This window comes from Seriola lalandi, unplaced genomic scaffold, assembly GCF_002814215.2.
Source record: "Seriola lalandi dorsalis isolate HSWRI2012SDOR001 ecotype SW California unplaced genomic scaffold, Sedor1 jcf7180002054843, whole genome shotgun sequence".
In the NCBI taxonomy this organism is placed as follows: Eukaryota; Metazoa; Chordata; class Actinopteri; order Carangiformes; family Carangidae; genus Seriola; species Seriola lalandi.
In genome coordinates, this window is record NW_019525396.1 from 18,969 (window position 1) to 36,273 (window position 17,305).

The 17,305-nt window shown below is 41.0% G+C and overlaps 3 protein-coding genes across 6 annotated transcripts in view; all 3 read left to right on the forward strand.

The window, feature by feature from the left end:
• LOC111670229 (armadillo repeat-containing protein 1-like) overlaps nt 1-1,721 on the forward strand; it is a 7,639-nt gene extending 5,918 nt beyond the window's left edge. For both annotated transcript variants that reach the window (XM_023426865.2, XM_023426866.2), the window contains exon 7: nt 1-1,721. This exon is cut by the window's left edge and continues 693 nt beyond it. The gene's annotated coding sequence lies outside the window, so the exon portion shown is untranslated.
• A 216-nt stretch (nt 1,722-1,937) lies between these two features.
• LOC111670230 (uncharacterized) lies at nt 1,938-11,602 on the forward strand. Of its 2 annotated transcripts, XR_002761844.2 has the most exons (4): nt 1,938-2,174; nt 5,950-6,067; nt 7,094-10,786; nt 10,948-11,602. XR_002761844.2 is itself a non-coding variant. In XM_023426867.2 (3 exons), exons 2-3 carry the CDS (start codon nt 5,968-5,970, stop codon nt 10,723-10,725), a joined length of 3,732 nt encoding a protein of 1,243 aa, XP_023282635.1. In that variant the 5' UTR covers nt 1,938-2,174; nt 5,950-5,967; the 3' UTR covers nt 10,726-11,602. The 2 variants fall into 2 exon arrangements, 1 of the variants encoding a protein (XP_023282635.1); XM_023426867.2 differs by having other exon boundaries at nt 7,094-11,602.
• A 4,896-nt stretch (nt 11,603-16,498) lies between these two features.
• Nucleotides 16,499-17,305, forward strand: part of cyp7b1 (cytochrome P450, family 7, subfamily B, polypeptide 1) — a 12,166-nt gene continuing 11,359 nt past the window's right edge. The window contains exon 1 of one of the 2 annotated variants that reach the window (XM_023426869.2): nt 16,499-16,715. In XM_023426869.2, coding sequence (XP_023282637.1) covers nt 16,645-16,715 — 71 coding nt within the window. In that variant the 5' untranslated portion in view covers nt 16,499-16,644. The remainder of the gene's footprint in view (nt 16,716-17,305) is intronic. The other variant, XM_023426868.2, reaches the window with a different exon arrangement.

Consider the following 17,305-nt stretch of genomic DNA (forward strand, 5'->3'; position numbering starts at 1 on the left):
AAAAATGATGACAGATGCCCACGAAAACCTCCGAGGAGTCTACACAGCAGAAAATCAAGCCTTATGATCTGAAACTTAAAATCCTCATCCTTTAATAAAACATCTCAGTAAACTGTTGACCAGAATCACCAATGATCAGAAACCACGTCCTGAATTTGGTGGACGGTTTCCTCGGGCTCAGATTAGTTCTCATCAGTCTCCATACCAACCACATGTGCATGAGTCCAGCTGTGATCAGATCCACACAAGTGGCTTCACTTGTTTCTGATGAGTAGAGCTCTTCTCAGGAAAGTGCAGTTTGATCAGTCGAGTGTCGTCGCTCCAGTCTGAACCTTTGAGGTCAAACCTGAGCGGCGTCTGGTTCCCTCCTCTGCTGCTGTCAACGTGAGGCGACTGATGGAGATAAACAGCAGGTGGGTGAGTCTCCAGTCGCTGCCATTAAACCACCACAGAAGAAGAGGACACAACTGACAGACGTCTTCCTCACTCTCCTGTCAGGTGCACGGCCTCAGGTGACCTCGTGCTCTGCACACATCTACCTGAGCCGACGTCGCAGATGAACAAAAACACCTGTACAGATACAAACATCCAGAGAGGAGGACCTGCTGTGTCAGCTGGTCCCTCGTGTTTGGGACGAATCGTGTCGCTTTTATGGGTATTTGTCGTCATTTTTGACAAATTCAGAGACAAATGAAAGTGGTGGTTAGTTGCAGCCTTCCTGTGATGTTACTGCAGGGAGGTCAGAGACTCGGAGAGGCCACAGGTTTGATTCCTGTTTCCTGTGAGTGGGAGAGGGATGGACTCCTCCTCGGATCAGTGGCAGGACGGTGCTTTACTTTCTCTTTCTGACTCTTCTTCTTCTCCTCTGATTGTTCAGAGCTCGTGAGGTTTCTGGACCCGTCGTCATGTTTACACCAACACCCCCGTGTGAATGCCTTTAAACTGAACTTTTATTTTGACACTTCCTGTGGACCAGATGCTGAATTCTGCCCTACATTCAACCACGGTGGTGTTTCATGGAGCTATGTTCCCTAAGCTTGATTTTCTCCTGTAACAGCCAGAGGGTTGATGGGAATCAGTTTTGTGACTATTTTGCACAGTTGAATCTGAGGGTGATGTTTTTAAATAGAGTAGAAATCTGTGTTTTAAACACTGGACCATGTGAGACAGGACCCAGCTGTTGGGGGGAAACTAAAACAACAAGATCACTAAGATGATTAAAGAGCTGAGTCATCACTTCTCTGAACAAACCTGAACGTCACAGTATTAAATGCAGCAACAGACGGCAACGTTTCATTAAAATGTAGACTTTCCCTTCACTCACCTCTCCTGGTGTTAATTCATGATTAAACTACAGAAGTCGAGGTTGATGTTTGATTTAATTCACAGAATCACATGAAAAATCAAAAGAAAATAAATCAACCCTCCAAAGTTTTTATTTTATTTTAGTTAAGACTGAGACTTTCTTCTGAAATGACCTTTAATGACCGTGTACAGATTTTTACTGTCCTCCTCTCATTCTGTGAGTTTGTGTGTTCATGTACCTGCCAGGTGTGCTCATAGCTCTGCCTACACCGCTCACTGTCCAATCACATTCAGAGTAGCCTGTTGTCAGATGTTAGCATGATGCTAAATGCAGTACTGGCCTGAATATAATACGACTGTTTGAACAAAAAGCAAAATTATGAATAAAATGGAGACAGAAACATGTTTGAACATCAGTCATGTTGAATAAGTTTCCTCTTTCTTTGTTGTTTTTTTTTTTAAAACCTGGTTGTTTGTTCAGTGGTCGACTTCCTGCCGTCCGTCATGCAACACGTTCATTACCACGTTCAATTTTATAATCAGTTAATAATAAATGTGAGTGGATACAGTATGGACAGTGGATAGTCAACATGCTAATGACTGATGAAACATTGTGGAAAATAACCTTGAGTTTTACAGCGGTTATCAGTTAGGGTGTGGAAAATGTAGAAAATTTACTTTCACTTTCAGGTTTGAAGGTTTCGGGGGGAAACTTATTGTAAAGTCATTACTGTTGTGTGTGTGTGCGTGTGTGTGTGTGTGCGTGTGTGTGTGTGTGTGTGCGCGTGTGTGTGCGTGTGTGTGTGCGCGCAGACAATATAAAGAAGCTACAGAGTAAGCAGACAACTCTCTTTCCCTCCTGATCAGTGGTAAGTACCTGAACACACTGAGCTGTTAGTTTAATTCAGTTTTCAGTCTTGATGTGATTTTAGTGGCATTAACAAAGCTGTGTGATTTCCTTAGTCTTACAAGTATTCATGTTCTTAGTGTCTTTGTCTGACATGTTTAACAATGAAATGAGGTCTAGAGGTACTGAAATTATTAATAATCATATTGACATACACATAATATCGACATTATTAGAATCTGCATTTCTTAAAGACTTCTACTTATTAAGGAAACAGAACTTCAACATCAATTCATTTAATGTGGTGTTTGTCTAAAAGTCCACTACATGGCAGTGTTAGAGGACAAATGGGAACCTGTTTGGGTTCTGTGATCGATTTCAATGTAAACTGTTTAAGATCCCCTCTGAGGACTGGTGAACTGGTGCAGCCAAATTGTGGTGTGAATTATATTTTACATTGCGACTATTTAAAAAAATCCTTTCATGAACAGCCTGTGGATCAGGAAGTTGTTAAAAGAGTTAAAAAGTGCCGTGATGTAAGAGATGTCATTAACCCAATTATACTCCAGACAGCTGACATGATGTCTTGTAGAAAACTGTTCACGTTTGTTAATATCGCAGCTTGTGTTGCACAGAAACTCAAATGAACCACTTGGCTTTATTACTGAAAGGGATTCTATTTGATTTCTTTCTTAGTTAATGATCAGGCCACTTTTGCATTGTGAGTGTACGTGCATCAAGACACTAGCTCAGGAAATGTGGCCCGCTGAACAACAGCTTGTGTTTCCGCTCTCATGAAAAACACTTGACCACAACCTGAACGTTTAGTTCTCTCCATTGTCCCATTGTCACTAAGAGCACAGTGTGTGTGTGTGTGTGTGTGTGTGTGTGTGTGTGTGTGTGTGTGTGTGTGTGTGTGTGTGTGTGTGTGTGTGTGTGTGTGTGTGTGTGTGTGTCAGTGTCAGTGTCAGAGAGTCTCTGTGTAGGTAACAGTGAAAATGCATCATCAATGTCTTAATCAGAAACAGAGCTGGTGATAAAACGTGAGAGAGAACTTTTATGTTGCAATAATAAACAGGAAATGTATTTTCTGAATTTCTCTAGTATGGAGAGCACAGCCTGTAGTTTAGAGCAGGGGTCTCAACTGGTCTCACCCCGGGTCCCACATTTTCCACTGGTCATTAAGTCGTGACCCACTTTTAAAGAATTCAAACCAAGCAAATTTATTTTTCAAAAATAGTCTTCAAAAACACGTCACTTTTTAAAAACATAAATACACATATTTAAAAGTGCATTTCAGAACATATCATTAAGAAACTGAGGAGGAACATGACAATTTCATGTACAAAAGTTTATTAAATTAAATTAAATTTCAAAACTGCACAAAATAAATAAGGAAACCAAATTTGATATTGCACTATGCATATCGCTGCCTGGCTTGTCTTTGGATGCGGGATGTTTTGTTTCTAAATGCCGCTTCAGTTTGGATGGTTTCACGCTCTCATTTGAAAGCACTTCACTACATATCACACACTGGGGTTTCTGTCCCTTTTTATCCTCGATGTACGAAAATCCACATTTTAAATATCCCAGGTCATATTTACGCTTTGCCATCTTGCCTCCAAACATCGACACAATCAAATAATGGTTACTATGGCAACGGCGCTAGGCTACACACGTCTCTGATGTATGCCTGTAAAACTATATATTTTTCAAATAAAAGACAGCTCCAACATCAGATGCGCATCAAATATTATTTATTTATTTATTTTGACCAGCTGTCCTGAACCACTTTTGGGTCAGGACCCACCAGTTGAGAATCACTGGTTTAGAGGATTTGTTGTGAGTCTTGTTATTCATGATTTCAATGTATGCAGCATTTCAGAAAATGATGCTCTCAAAGTTCCACCATTTGTCCCCCTTTCATCAGATGAAGCTTGGTTTGTATTTTAAGGAGATGGCATTGGATGTCTCCAGTGAGTTAATTCAAGATTGCTCAAAGGCATCTTGAATTATGTGAAAGACCACGCCCACTTGCCTCAATTTATTTGGCACTTCAGATTTTGTCAATACTTGCCCCACAATCATTCACAGCAATTTTGGTGAATTTCTGCCGACCGGATCCACAGTTACACATTTGTGGTGCCCCTTATAAGTCGGGCACATGCACAAAATTTACAGTTATCTGGCCAAGTTTCATGTTTCTAACTAGCCAAACCAACAGGGATTTGAAACAGTTATTGTATTGTATATGTGCCAAATCCCAACAGACATTATCTCAAGGCCCTTTACTGGGTAAAGTCAAGACCTGACAATATTTTAGAGAGAAACTCAACAGTTCCCGCAATGAGCAGCACCTGGTGACAGTGGGGAGAAATCTCTGTTAACAGGAAAAAACCTCCAACAGAACCAGATTCAGGGTGGACACTGTACCCTTCAATCCTACCAAAATTGATATCCTCATTGATGCAACGCTATTCCTCGACTTCAGAATCCCATGGCCATGTAACCTTTGTTTTCTGTCCACTGCATGTTTCCTTCCTAGTCTGCTTGATTTGTCCCTGCTGTTCAGCAGCTTCATGATGTCCACTATTCTGTGTGCCAGTTCCTCATTCAGCTATAGCAGGGGTACTGATATTCTGTGGTGCTCAGCCCACCACTGGATTTAAACCAACTGACTTGAGCTACTTCCTAACAAGTACTGTTCCATGCGGGGACATTGTACTCTTTCATTCAGGCATTTTTCCTCCCTTGGTGGATGACCATGCCTTTAAGTGACGTTGAAGCATGTTATTAATGTACTGTTCATAGAAAACAAACTCAATGATGATTGTAGCCTGAAGTTGTCAGATTACAGCGTTGCAGCTGTATTTTTCTTGTGTAGCCTTCTGTTGGTTCAAACTCCAAAGAATTTAGCCTTTTATTTTTATTTTTTTATTATCTGTTTCAAAGTCATTATCAGACTTCCTGTACAAGTCAGGGTCCTGTTATTTGCAGGAAGTTTCAGATGACTCTGCAGATGTGGGGTGTGGCCAAGACAAAAGAGACAGTGGACTAGGACAAGAACTACGTTGCGCACTCTTTCCCTTCTGGAAGAAGAAGTGGAGGTGGTGCAGGTCTACATCTACCTGGCCTTTTACCTTGACAACATATTGGACTGGAAGTGTAACACAGAAACTGTCTGCAGGAAGAGACAGAGCAAACTATACTTCTTAATGAAGCCTGGGTCCATTAATTTGCACAGCAAGATGTTGCATGTCTTCTTTTTGTCTGTTGTTGCAAGTACAATTTTCTTTGCAACCATCTCTTGGGGCAGCAGCATCAGAGCCAATGACAGTAAGGAACTGTGCTGCGGCTCTGGAACCCCTGAAGTTGCTTGTTGAGAAAGGGTTGATACATTAACTGTTAAACAATATGGAAGACTTCATATCCCCTACACAAACTACTTGTCAGACAACAGGCTCCTTCAGCTCTGATGTAATAAGGGCCGGTACAGGAAGTCATTCCTGCCCACCCCAGTGACTCCCCTCTGTGCCATTAGAGGAAATTTACCCTCTAAGTGGCAAAATAAAATGCACATTATTCATTTATTTTGCACAGTCAGCGCTACATCTTAAATTCTGTTTTTATTCAGTTTATTTTAAATGTAATTATATGTGTTTTGGGGTTTTCTTTAATTGCAGCTGCAACACTGCAATTTCCCTTTGAAGATCAATAACATACTTTATCTAAAGCATCATAGGACTATTTAGTTACAGCTTCTAATAATTAAGTACATTTTGTGTTTTGTTTTTCAGTTGAAATTTATCGACACCATGGCCTCATATGGTGATGATACCATAGAGACTGCAGCCCTGGGAAGACCATTCCAGCTCGGCATGCTGTATGACTGCCGGAAGGATGTTCTTATTCCAGGTAGGCCCTGATGGATGTGTTGAGTGTCTCAGTTAATCTTAACATGAATACACGAATAAATAAACCAATACTCAGTTTAAAGGTTCTTTAAACGAGATTCTAAACATTAATATAGTGGCGTATTGGCATCCTGAGAAGAGAATGAAGTTGCATCCCATCTGTGTGTCAGGATCCAAGCTTCTCTGGTCTTTGTTTTGGTAGCTGGCATGTTAGTGTATGTGAGTGTCTCCTTGTTAAACCATTATTCCTACCTACATTTATTAAGACACAGGGACTACATCACACGAGCTGACACAATGCAGTACATAGTGTTCAGCTGAAAGTGACCCTCCAGAATTTCCTCTACTGAAGAATTAAAATTTCAGCTAAAAAGGCCTCTGACAAATAAAGAGATAAGACCAGATCACAGTCGAACTGACTTCTGCTACTACTACTACTGACCCTGGTCAGCCGGTGGATGATCATAACGTCCATCAAGTTGGCCAACTCCCATTCATGCAGCCGGTCCCAGTGGATCACTCCAAGGCTGAATTTCTTCACCAATCCGACCCTGGAGCCAATACTTGTCTGGCGTTACTGAGAGGAGAACCCTATGAACTTCTTAAGGGTCCAGCTTGACTCAAACTGTTTTTTTTTCTCCTCGATGCATAAGTAACATGATGGGTGTATGATGTTACATGTCTTTTGTTGGCTCTCATGTACACAGAGTACCTTTATTCAGTTGTTATTCTCATTGTGTGATTAGTGGACACTTTCCTTGGGCTTCATAACACCTTGCTGGAAATAGAAAGGGGGATGGTGGGTGTTGTTGAGGCAGTTGTTTTGGTCTGAGATGCTGGTGGTCTAGTGTGATATCTAGTGGCAGTAATGATCACTTACAAAACCTTTAAAAACTATTGTGACATACTAACAGAACCTGATTTACATGTCATTTCAGATAACGATGCTTAATGTTAGACATATAAGTTTAAACTGTAGTATTTCAAGTCTTTGTTGATTAACATTGTATCATTGATTTGTCAACAGGCATAACTCTGTGGGATCTTGATCAGCTACAAAATAATACAAGTGTACAAACTCAACATAACACTGAATTTAATGTCACCACATCAGATTCGATTGAGGAGAAGTCAAATTTATTAAAGATCTCTGGCTCTCTGAAGTTGAGTCTCTTGGGAGGACTGGTGAATGTGGGAGGATCAGCAAAATATTTCCAAGACACAAAGAAATCTCACAAACAAGCCAGGATGACTCTTCAGTACAAAACAACAACAAAGTTTGAAACATTAACGATGTCTCACCTGGCTCATGGACAGGTATCTCATCCCAATGTGTTTGAGGACAACACAGCCACGCATGTTGTCACAGCCATCTTGTACGGAGCTGGTGCTTACTTTGTGTTTGACAGAGAATCATCCTCAGAGGAGGATAAGAAACAAGTGGAGGGGGAGGCGAACCTCACCTTCAATAAGCTGAAATTCCTCACAGCAAATGCTGAGGCATCACTCAACATGAACGAAGAAGAGAAAGCAGCAGTTGAAAAATTTAGCTGCACATTTCATGGAGACTTCAAGTTACCTTCCAACCCAACGTCCTTCAGTGACGCTGTGAGTGTTTACAGAAACCTTCCCAACATGCTGGGAGAGAATGGAGAACATGCTGTGCCACTCAGGGTGTGGCTCTACCCTCTGGTGAGGTTGGATTCAAGAGCAGCAAGACTCCAAAGAGACATCAGCAATGCTCTCATCAGAAACTCATCAGAAACAATCGAGATTCTAAACCAGACAGAGATGAGATGCAGTGACATACTGAAAGACACCACAGCAACAACATTTCCTGCCGTGGAAAAGAAGGTTCAGGATTTGATGCAGATGTGCAAACAGTACAAGCTTGACTTCATGCAGAAGCTCGGGTCAGTCCTTCCTTCAATCCGAGGGGGTGGGAAAGAGGAGAGTACCCTGGAGGACATCCTTAAGGCACATGAGAAGTCACCATTCAATAGCAAAGACATGGATCAGTGGCTAAAAACCAAAGGGAGGGAATCAGATACACTGAAATCCTTTATGAAGCGACTGGAGAAAGTAGGTGTGAAGATGGACGACAAGCTGGATGACCTCTTGTCTGATTTAGATGTCAGAAATGTGGTGTGCTTTGCATTTACCTCAGTAGACCAGCCTGATAGTTTCCTGGTCAAACTGTCCAATCATCTGAAACCAGCAGGAATGGTGGACACTGCTGGAGAATCCTCTGATCTACAGACCAGAAACACAGAGTGGCTCTCCACTGAAACCAGACAGACAATGAGGACACAACTACAACTGTTTGAAGAACTGAAGAAGTTGAGCTCCAGTGATGACACCAAATTCATATCTGCATCAAAATACGATGGAAGTCATCCTGGGGCATGTATTTTCATATATGAAGAAGGGTCTGATGAACCAGTCTGCTTTGTTCCTCCATCAAAACCTTCCAGCCCAACAGCTACTGCTGTTTCACATGACAGCATAACAGTTAGAGTGTCTGAACCAGCCTCTGCCACTGTAGAGAACAGAGTAGAATACAGAATCAAACAGAAACAGGACCCTCAGTGGGCATCACAACCACTGAAGAAGAACAAGGCAGTAACTCTGTCAGGACTCAAGCCAGACACTGAGTATGAGATCAGAGCCACAGCTGTGGGCAAACTCAGCTACGCTGTCAGCAGCGATGTCTGCAGTGCTGTAACCTTCACAGCGGCTGGTCCACCAACTCAGGTAAAAGACACTGAAGTGAAAAAAAACTCTATCACTCTGACATGGAGCGTCCCGTCTGTTCAAAAGTGTGAATCTGTTAAAGGATACATCATTGAGTTCAAGGAAGAGAAGAGCAATGAATGGCAGAGCAAAAAGACAGGGACAGAGGTGTACACATTCACTCTGACCAACCTGAAACAGGATACGATCTACTCCATCAGGATGTGCACAGATGTTGGTGTTGGAGTCAGTCTCCCTGGTGAAGAACTCAAGATTAAAACTAAGAAAGAACCACTGGAAAAAAAGAAGTGCACTGTGCTCCCAGGTGATCCACCAGTCTACCTACTTAATCTGAAACCAGCAGGAGTTCGTCAGTTCAACAAAAAGGTTTTTGGAAAGGCACCAACCAAAAATGCATCAAACAAAACCATCATGGTTGTTGGAGCCACTGGATCTGGCAAGACCACCCTCATCAACGGCATGATCAACTACATTCTACGAGTCGACTGGGATGACAACTGGAGATTTAAACTGATAAATGAAGAAACTAACAAAACACAAGCATGCAGTCAGACCTCAGAGGTGACAGCCTATCAGATTTACCACACAGACGGTTTCCAAGTTCCTTACTCCCTCACAATCATCGACACTCCAGGGTTTGGAGACACGAGAGGAATCAAACAAGACAAAGAAATCACAGAGAAAATCAGAGAGTTTTTCTCAGTTAGGGGTGGAATTGACAGCATTGACGCAGTGTGCTTTGTGGTACAGTCTGCTTTAGCCCGTCTGACACACACACAGAGATACATCTTTGATGCCATCCTCTCCATTTTTGGGAAGGACATTGCCAGCAACATCATGGCTCTGGTCACCTTTGCTGATGGCAAATCACCCCCAGTCCTGGAGGCAATCAAAGCTGCAGAGATACCATGTGCTAGAAACCCAGATGGGTCTATTCTCCATTTCAAATTCAACAACTCTGTGGTTTTTGCCAAAAATACAGGAGCCAAAAATGATGAGGACAACTTTGATCAAATGTTCTGGAAAATGGGGAAAGTCAGCATGAAGACATTCTTCACTCATCTAACCACCATGCAACCCCAGAGTCTGACCCTGACAAAGGAGGTTCTCCAAGAGCGTCAACAGCTTGGGGTGACGGTTGAAGGGGTGCAGCCAATGATTCGAAAAGGTTTGTCAAAATTGGAGGAAATAAACAACACGAAAGCTGCACTCAAAAACCACGAGACCCACATGAAGGAGAATGAGGACTTTGAATATGAAGTGCCAATTGAAAAATCTGAGAAGATTAATATTGAACCAGGAAAATTTGTCACCAACTGCCATGGGTGCAACTATACCTGCCATTATCCTTGTAAGATACCAAGAGATGAGGCTAAAATACGGTGTTCTGCAATGAAAAATGGAAACTGCACAGTGTGCACAGGAAAGTGTCCATGGACTGACCATTTCAACATGACGTACCGATGGGACACAAAACGTGTAACAGAGAAGAGGACGTATCAGGAACTGAAGAGCGAATATGAGGCAGCGCTGGGAAAGAAGATGACTGCAGAGAAAATCATCAAACAACTGGAATTAGAATATGAGCAGGTGCAGGGGAAAGTTGTAGAAATCATGGGAACGTTAATTAAATGCCTGAAACGTCTGAGAGAGATTGCACTTCATCCAGATCCTTTGTCTACTCCAGATTACATTGATCTCCTGATACAGACAGAGGAACATGAGGCCAAACCTGGATTTAAGCAGCGTATTAAAGAGTTACAGAGTGTAAGAGAGGGAGCAGTTCTTTTGAAGAAGGTGGTAGAGGGAATCGATCTCACTGGAAAAGAAAAGTCACGACTGGAGAAGATGAAGTCCAATGTCAAGGGGATATTCAACAATGTGAGCAGTTGGTTCAGTAGTTGATACCTTCTGATACCAGATCATGTGAAACAATCACCAGTAGACAGAGTTCATCAGTGTCTCTGTAGTAGATAACAGTAATTTTAGCTCCTCTATGTAAAGCCCTGTTAGCTGTGCTTGCTAATAAGATAAGTCTCAAAGTCTTTAAACATTATGAGTTTCATCACATGACCATTTTATTTTCTTGAATTTATATGTTAATGGGAAGATAAATATAAAACACAGCAATGAAACTTACCTGATGATTTACTTTGTTATTTTCTTCTTCAGTTTCATTATTAGATTTTTAGATGTTAACACACCTTCTCATTCTTTAACTGGAAGATTAATTCATGCATTTTATCTCATAAAGTATAAGAGTGAAATTAAATAAATAATTATGTATTTGTTTTTGGATAGGATCATTATATGGTTGTAATTATGTTGATGTTAATCATGTCATCAGTTTATCATTTCTATCCAAATGTATTATTCTGCCATACATCACTGTCATATTTTAATGTTAGTTTTTTTCTATAAATTTTCTTCGTCCAATCCACCAATAACTCAGACAATGATTTTTTTAATGAAAGTGTGTTCATGTAAGTTTCAATGAAGTTTTAAAACTCGTTTGTGAATGAACATCATGCTCGAGCTGCTTCTGTTGAACCTGAGTGTTAATGTCCATCAGCTCTTTGTGGGACTCTGGTTGGATTTTACCTGTAGATGCAGATATCTAAAGAAAAGGACTAATAACATATGGACACAGAGTTAATGATGAGTTATCACTGTGTGTTGTGACTTGCACTGCTGGACTGAAGGCAATCATGTGATTTATGCTAAATGAAAAATTAATAAAAAATGTCTGGAAGTGATCATCACCTCTGGATCCTCTGAGACACTTCTGTTGTCATTAGGTGTAACTGATTCATTGAGTTTGCAGTGTGTGGAGTTGTAACTGTAAAAATATAATTCACAATAATATTATTTTTACAATTATTATTATTATTTTACACCATAAAAAAAACGGTAATTGGGTTTCCAATACATTTGCCAATAAAGATTTAATATATACTAGTGTAACCGTTAGAAATTACCTCTACAAAAGACATAAACTGATGTTATATATATATATATATATATGTGCATGTGGAGCCATCTAGTGGGTTAATAGTGCAACTGCAGCGATAGGGTTTTCTCCGCTCATCATACTGGCCTCAGAAAAGAAAAATACTTTTGAGCTGCAACTATCATTATTATTATTATCATTATATTGCTGTGTTTAATAGTTTAAACTCATCTTTGATTCAGTCAGTAGCATTTTAACTGTAAGTACTAGTAACATGTTCTAAGAAAGTTACAGATGTTTATGTACAGGAATAGTAATTTTATTCATAAGTTGCGCTTAAAGTTGTGTGTTAAGCTAATGCTAGTTAGCTTTAGCCTCACACGTGCTGGCCTGTTCCCAGGTGTAATGTTTTCTTGCAACTATTTTGTTTAGCCATGAGTTGCTGATTTTGATACCAGGTAGGCTCTTGTTAGATGTGGGTTTCAAATAATAAATTGTTGTTTATTGTAAATGTAAAAGAAAAAATCTCTCATTGTTCAGTGCTCTACAGAAAATCATACATATTACCATTGTATGATCACATGATTTATACTGAGATGTATAGGAAAAGACTATAGTAGTATAAAGTATAAAGGTATTTTAATCTGAAGTTGTATTTTATATTAGTCTTTTGTTAAAGTTTCAGCAAACAAACCTACTCCAGACCAGGATCCAGCTGTGAATCCAGCTGTGCACAGCGTCACTGTGTTCATGTGCTCACTGAGTTTCAGGAGATTTTAATGCTGAAATTCCTTCACACGACTCATGAACAACAGATAGAGCGACTACATTCAGCATCTGAATGAAGTGGTGAATAAAATGTCAGTGAACAGAGGAGGTGAATAAATGAAATGTTAAATAGATGAATAATCAGAAGAGTTTAGAAGAGTTCAATATTTGAGGTTGTTGACCTTAAAATATCTCAGATCTTGGCTGCAGTTCTGCAGCAAACTGTGTGTCACAATTTCTAATTGTACATCTTATCTTATCTTATCTTATCTTGTCTTATCTTGCCTTGTCTTATCTTAGGGGTCGGGCCACTCCGAAGGGTCACCTGGTGAATCTAAGGGGTCGCTAGATGCTTGGATTCAGTTTTTAAACTTTAGTGTAATGTTTGATTTTTAGTGAAATGTTGGATCATTTGAACAGCCAATGAAATTAAAACGTGAGAAGTTTAAAATCAAAGTAAGAAAAACTTTAGCATTCATCACAAAGGGGTGGGAAGCAGTTATCAGTAAGGGTGTGGCAAATGTAGAAATTTTACTTTCACTTTCAGGTTTGTAGAGTGAGGTTTCAGGGAAATGGTGTGACTTCTTGTAAAGTCATTAACTGTAGTTTGTGTGTGTGTCATTACAATATCAGTCTATAGTGATAAGTGATCTGTTCAAAACAATGCTGCTCAAGAATGCTCATTGAGTACATGTGATAAAATAAAGAAATGTTAATTCAGTTCTTAATTCATTGTTTTTTCTTCCAAAAAAAAAAAGATTTTACCACACTGTAGATGCTGATATCTAAAGAAAAGGACTAATAACATATGGACACAGAGTTAATGATGAGTTATCACTGTGCCTCAATCATAAATTCAGGTGAAGGGGGACGTTTGGACTGACTTTTAGTTTGAGTTTAGAAGGATCAGAGTATGAGCAGTAAATCAATCCAGTGACATTCAGAGGTAGGTTTTTTTCTGCTGCAGCTCCAGGCACTGACTGTTTCTGTTTGTCATGAGGGAAGTGAATGAGGCTCTTTGAGCAGCGAGTGCCGGCTGTGATTCTGCTGCGTTACTACACACCAGTTGAACAGAGGTTTTTGTTCGGGCCTGACAGCAGAGCTGAGTGAGGTTCAGAGGGAGAGCCCGGCTCAGGAGAGAAAAGCTGCTGTGTTGTTGACGCCTGAATGCAGCTCATCACTGAGAGGTTACTGCAGTTCATCCAGAGGAGACTGAGGAAAACAAGCAGGCTTTAAACGCCTCATCCAGCATTTGTTACTCTTCCTCACTGTCCATGGAAGTCCCATTTATTTTAATATGTTGAATACTTTCAGTACATTTCTATTCAAAGCCATTCTACTCAGATACTTTTTCTGTGTAGTACCTTGTTAGTACTGTGTAGTGTCAGTACTTTGACTTCCTCCTCCCCCTCTCTGATGGTCTGTGGCTTGTGTACAGTCATGTTATGTATGTCTGTTTTAGTGATGATGATGATGATGATGATGATGATGATATCATGAGTCACTGTTGCTAGGTCAGCCCGAGCTCTGAATGTTTCCATAGTTACACAATCACCTGGATGAGTGATACTGTGACACTGTAACTACATGAAGTATGTTTACTGTACTTTTACTTCGGTGCAGTACTACTACAGAATGATTTTGCATGTAATTGCATATAAATGTAATAGTATTTTTTGAATATTTGCAGTATTTCTGGATTGATGTTGTGGTACTTTGACCTAAATAAAGGATCTGAGTACTCCAGATGATCCAGATGCAGAGTTCATTTTGAGACCAGGTGTAAACAGAGTCCAGTCTGTGTGACAGACTCTGTCCTGTGAGTCCCAGACTAGAGACCTGGACTTAGTGGCGTGCGGTGACTTTTACTGACAGTAGTTCACAGCTGAACACTAACCACTAAAATATGGATCGGACTGAAACAAACCTTTAGATGACAGTAGCAGCAGTAAACGTCTCTTAAACTCAGGGCCTGTCCTGTCTCATGGTTTTGCGCTGCTTGTCTCTGTGTGGGGGAGACGGGGGGAGGTCTCATCTTGCTGCTTCCTGTCTGAACAAGTTTAAGGATGATTCTTCTGAACTGACAGTAAACATATCAAATGTGCAGTATAGATGAAAATATCTAAAAATAACTTTTCACTAATCTTCAACATATTTACCATTAACTGACAAAGACACCATGACAATGTAGAATCGTGTATTTTCAGCCTCAGTGTTGACTCAGGTCTGCAGTTGAAGCACAGGGGAGAGGCGGGAACTTCGGTCTTCAGGAGTTGTAGCATAGACACAGAACTGCCATGTTCAGAGCTACACTGCTAACTGCTAACTAGCTAGCTAGCTCTCTGCTCTGATCGCACACAACCTGTCCTGTCCGTAACCAACAGCAGATCTCACACAGAGAGGAGACATCCGTGTCATTAGCTCGTTTACTTGCTGCTGGTGTTGTTGCCTCTCGGCGCGAAAGCTGAGTCGAAATGAGACGCTCTCTTTGCCCGCCTTTACCGTTGAAACGCACAGCGCGGCTCCTGTCGCCTAGCAACCTGGACAACACGTAACTTTCCACAAGTCTCTTGGTTTTAACAGTTGTGCCGTCAACTGTTGAACTGAGCTGAAAAACAATCCTTACATTAAACAGTGTAATCCTCAGACTTTCTGTCAGTGATGTTTGCTGCCATTATATTTTCATTGCCGGCGCGCAATGAATCATGGGATATGTTGTACCGCGAACCAACAGCTGGATCCTTGTTGTCCAGGAAACACGCATTTCTCAGCCGCGCATGGGACAGCTAGCTCTTGGCTATCGCTAATCAGCAGGATTGTCCTCAGCCTCCAAACTAAACTGCTGACCTCTCCGGCCATTTGTCAACGGGACACGGTCACACCCGCGAAAATGACAGAAACTATAGATACAACAGCTGGAAGTCAAGATAACTGTCAGAGACGATACCCTGCCGCCACAAGATGGCGGCAAACGACATGATGGATAAAACAGGCATCAGCTCCTCTCTGAGACTGAAGCTGCTCTGATCTCAGTGTGCGTGTGTGTGTGTGTGTGTGTGTGTGTCTGTGTGTGTGTGTGTGTGTGTGTGTGTGTGTGTATTTTGTATATTTTGTGTTACTTATCTCGTGTCAGAGCGGGACAGCACGAGCCTGGACACGACGGACCACTGACTGCAGCCAAAAGGAATGATCGAACCGGAAATTACAATGCTTACTTTCAAAATTAAAGCCTCCTAATCTGGGGCAGTTCTGAATCTGTGCCACACTGAAGTACAAATACACAAAGCCTGGACGTCTCTGTCCATAGGACAAAAACTCAACATGTGGGGGAGACATGAAAGAATTGTTAAACCAATATTAATATAATATAATATAGTTCATCTAATGACTGATCTGATTTTGCTCAGCTTATTTCTGTGACTAGAATCAAAAGTCTGAACTGTAAAAACTAAGATTTAATGAGAAGCATCGATCTTATTAATGTTTCAGCGACACACATTTTGTCTGTGAAATGACACGTTCAGGTCATCAATACAAACAAATAATTTTTCTTCTTCTACAGGATTTTATTCTAAAACTGCTCTAACACCTTCACTTTGGTAAATTAAATTCTCAGCAGATGTAACAGCAGTAAACTGAATATGAAACATTTTTATTTATTCATTCACTTATTGATCAGCTATTACGACAGACAGTCTGAGATTATCACAAATATTCAAGGACCTCAGTGTAAATAAGGTCATGATGTCAGGGTGTTTCCATGGTGAATTCATGAGAAGTAGTTCACTCAAATTAATCATCAGCAAATCACTTCTCTGGCTGAAGCAGAAAAACACTGACAATGAAAACTCTGAGTCAAGTTACTGAGTCAGTTAGTGAGTACATCTGCTGACGTAAAACAACTTATTCATGCCCACGTGGTCAGGGACTTTATTTTGAAGCGTCGCTACCGGAAACAGTCAGTGAGCTCTGTGGGGAGTTGACTGAGTTGTTTAGTGTTGAAGTTAAAGTTTGTCTGTCGCTGTGTGTGTGTGTGTGTGTGTGTGTCTGTGAATGTGAGTGTGTGTGTCGGTGCTGGTCGGTTCTCTCCGGACACAAACGGAAACATGTCCCCGCTGCTGCTGCTCCTGCTCGGCCTCCTGTCCCTGGTCCTCTGCGTCCTCCGCGGCAGGAGCAGGTCAGTGTGAGTCGGTGTGGAAACACTGAAGTCTGGAGTGTGTGTGTGTGTGTGTGTGTGTGTGTGTGTGTGTGTGTGTGTGAGAGAGAGAGAGAGAGAGAGAGAGAATCTGGTCGTGTCATGTCAGGTTGATCAATAACCGTTACTTCTGTTCCCTTATTATTACAGATCAATCAGCTGATGATATTATGGATGAATAGTTTGTGTTAATTGCCAGAGAGCTTGATGACTGACACAGTTGCTGCTGTTTATTTTTCTGCTATTTCCTCACTTTTTCTTGATTGATTGATTGATTGATTGATTGATTGATTGATTGATTGATTGATTGATTGATTGAGGAGGTGCAGTGAACAATATTCACTCCTGGTAACTGTGAATGAGAAACTCTGAACTGGTCTGGATCGGGTTCTGATGTGAGTTCTGATCTGGTCCTGTCGATCAGGATCATACAGGACTACCTGTGTCTTGGTTCTGAGTCTTATCCACAGTCTGGATCACATCATCAGTAACCTGAGTATTCATGATTCTGACACAGTGGTGTGAGCAGGGGCAGCAACATGTTGGTGAGGACTCTGTGGATCCCTGTAGGT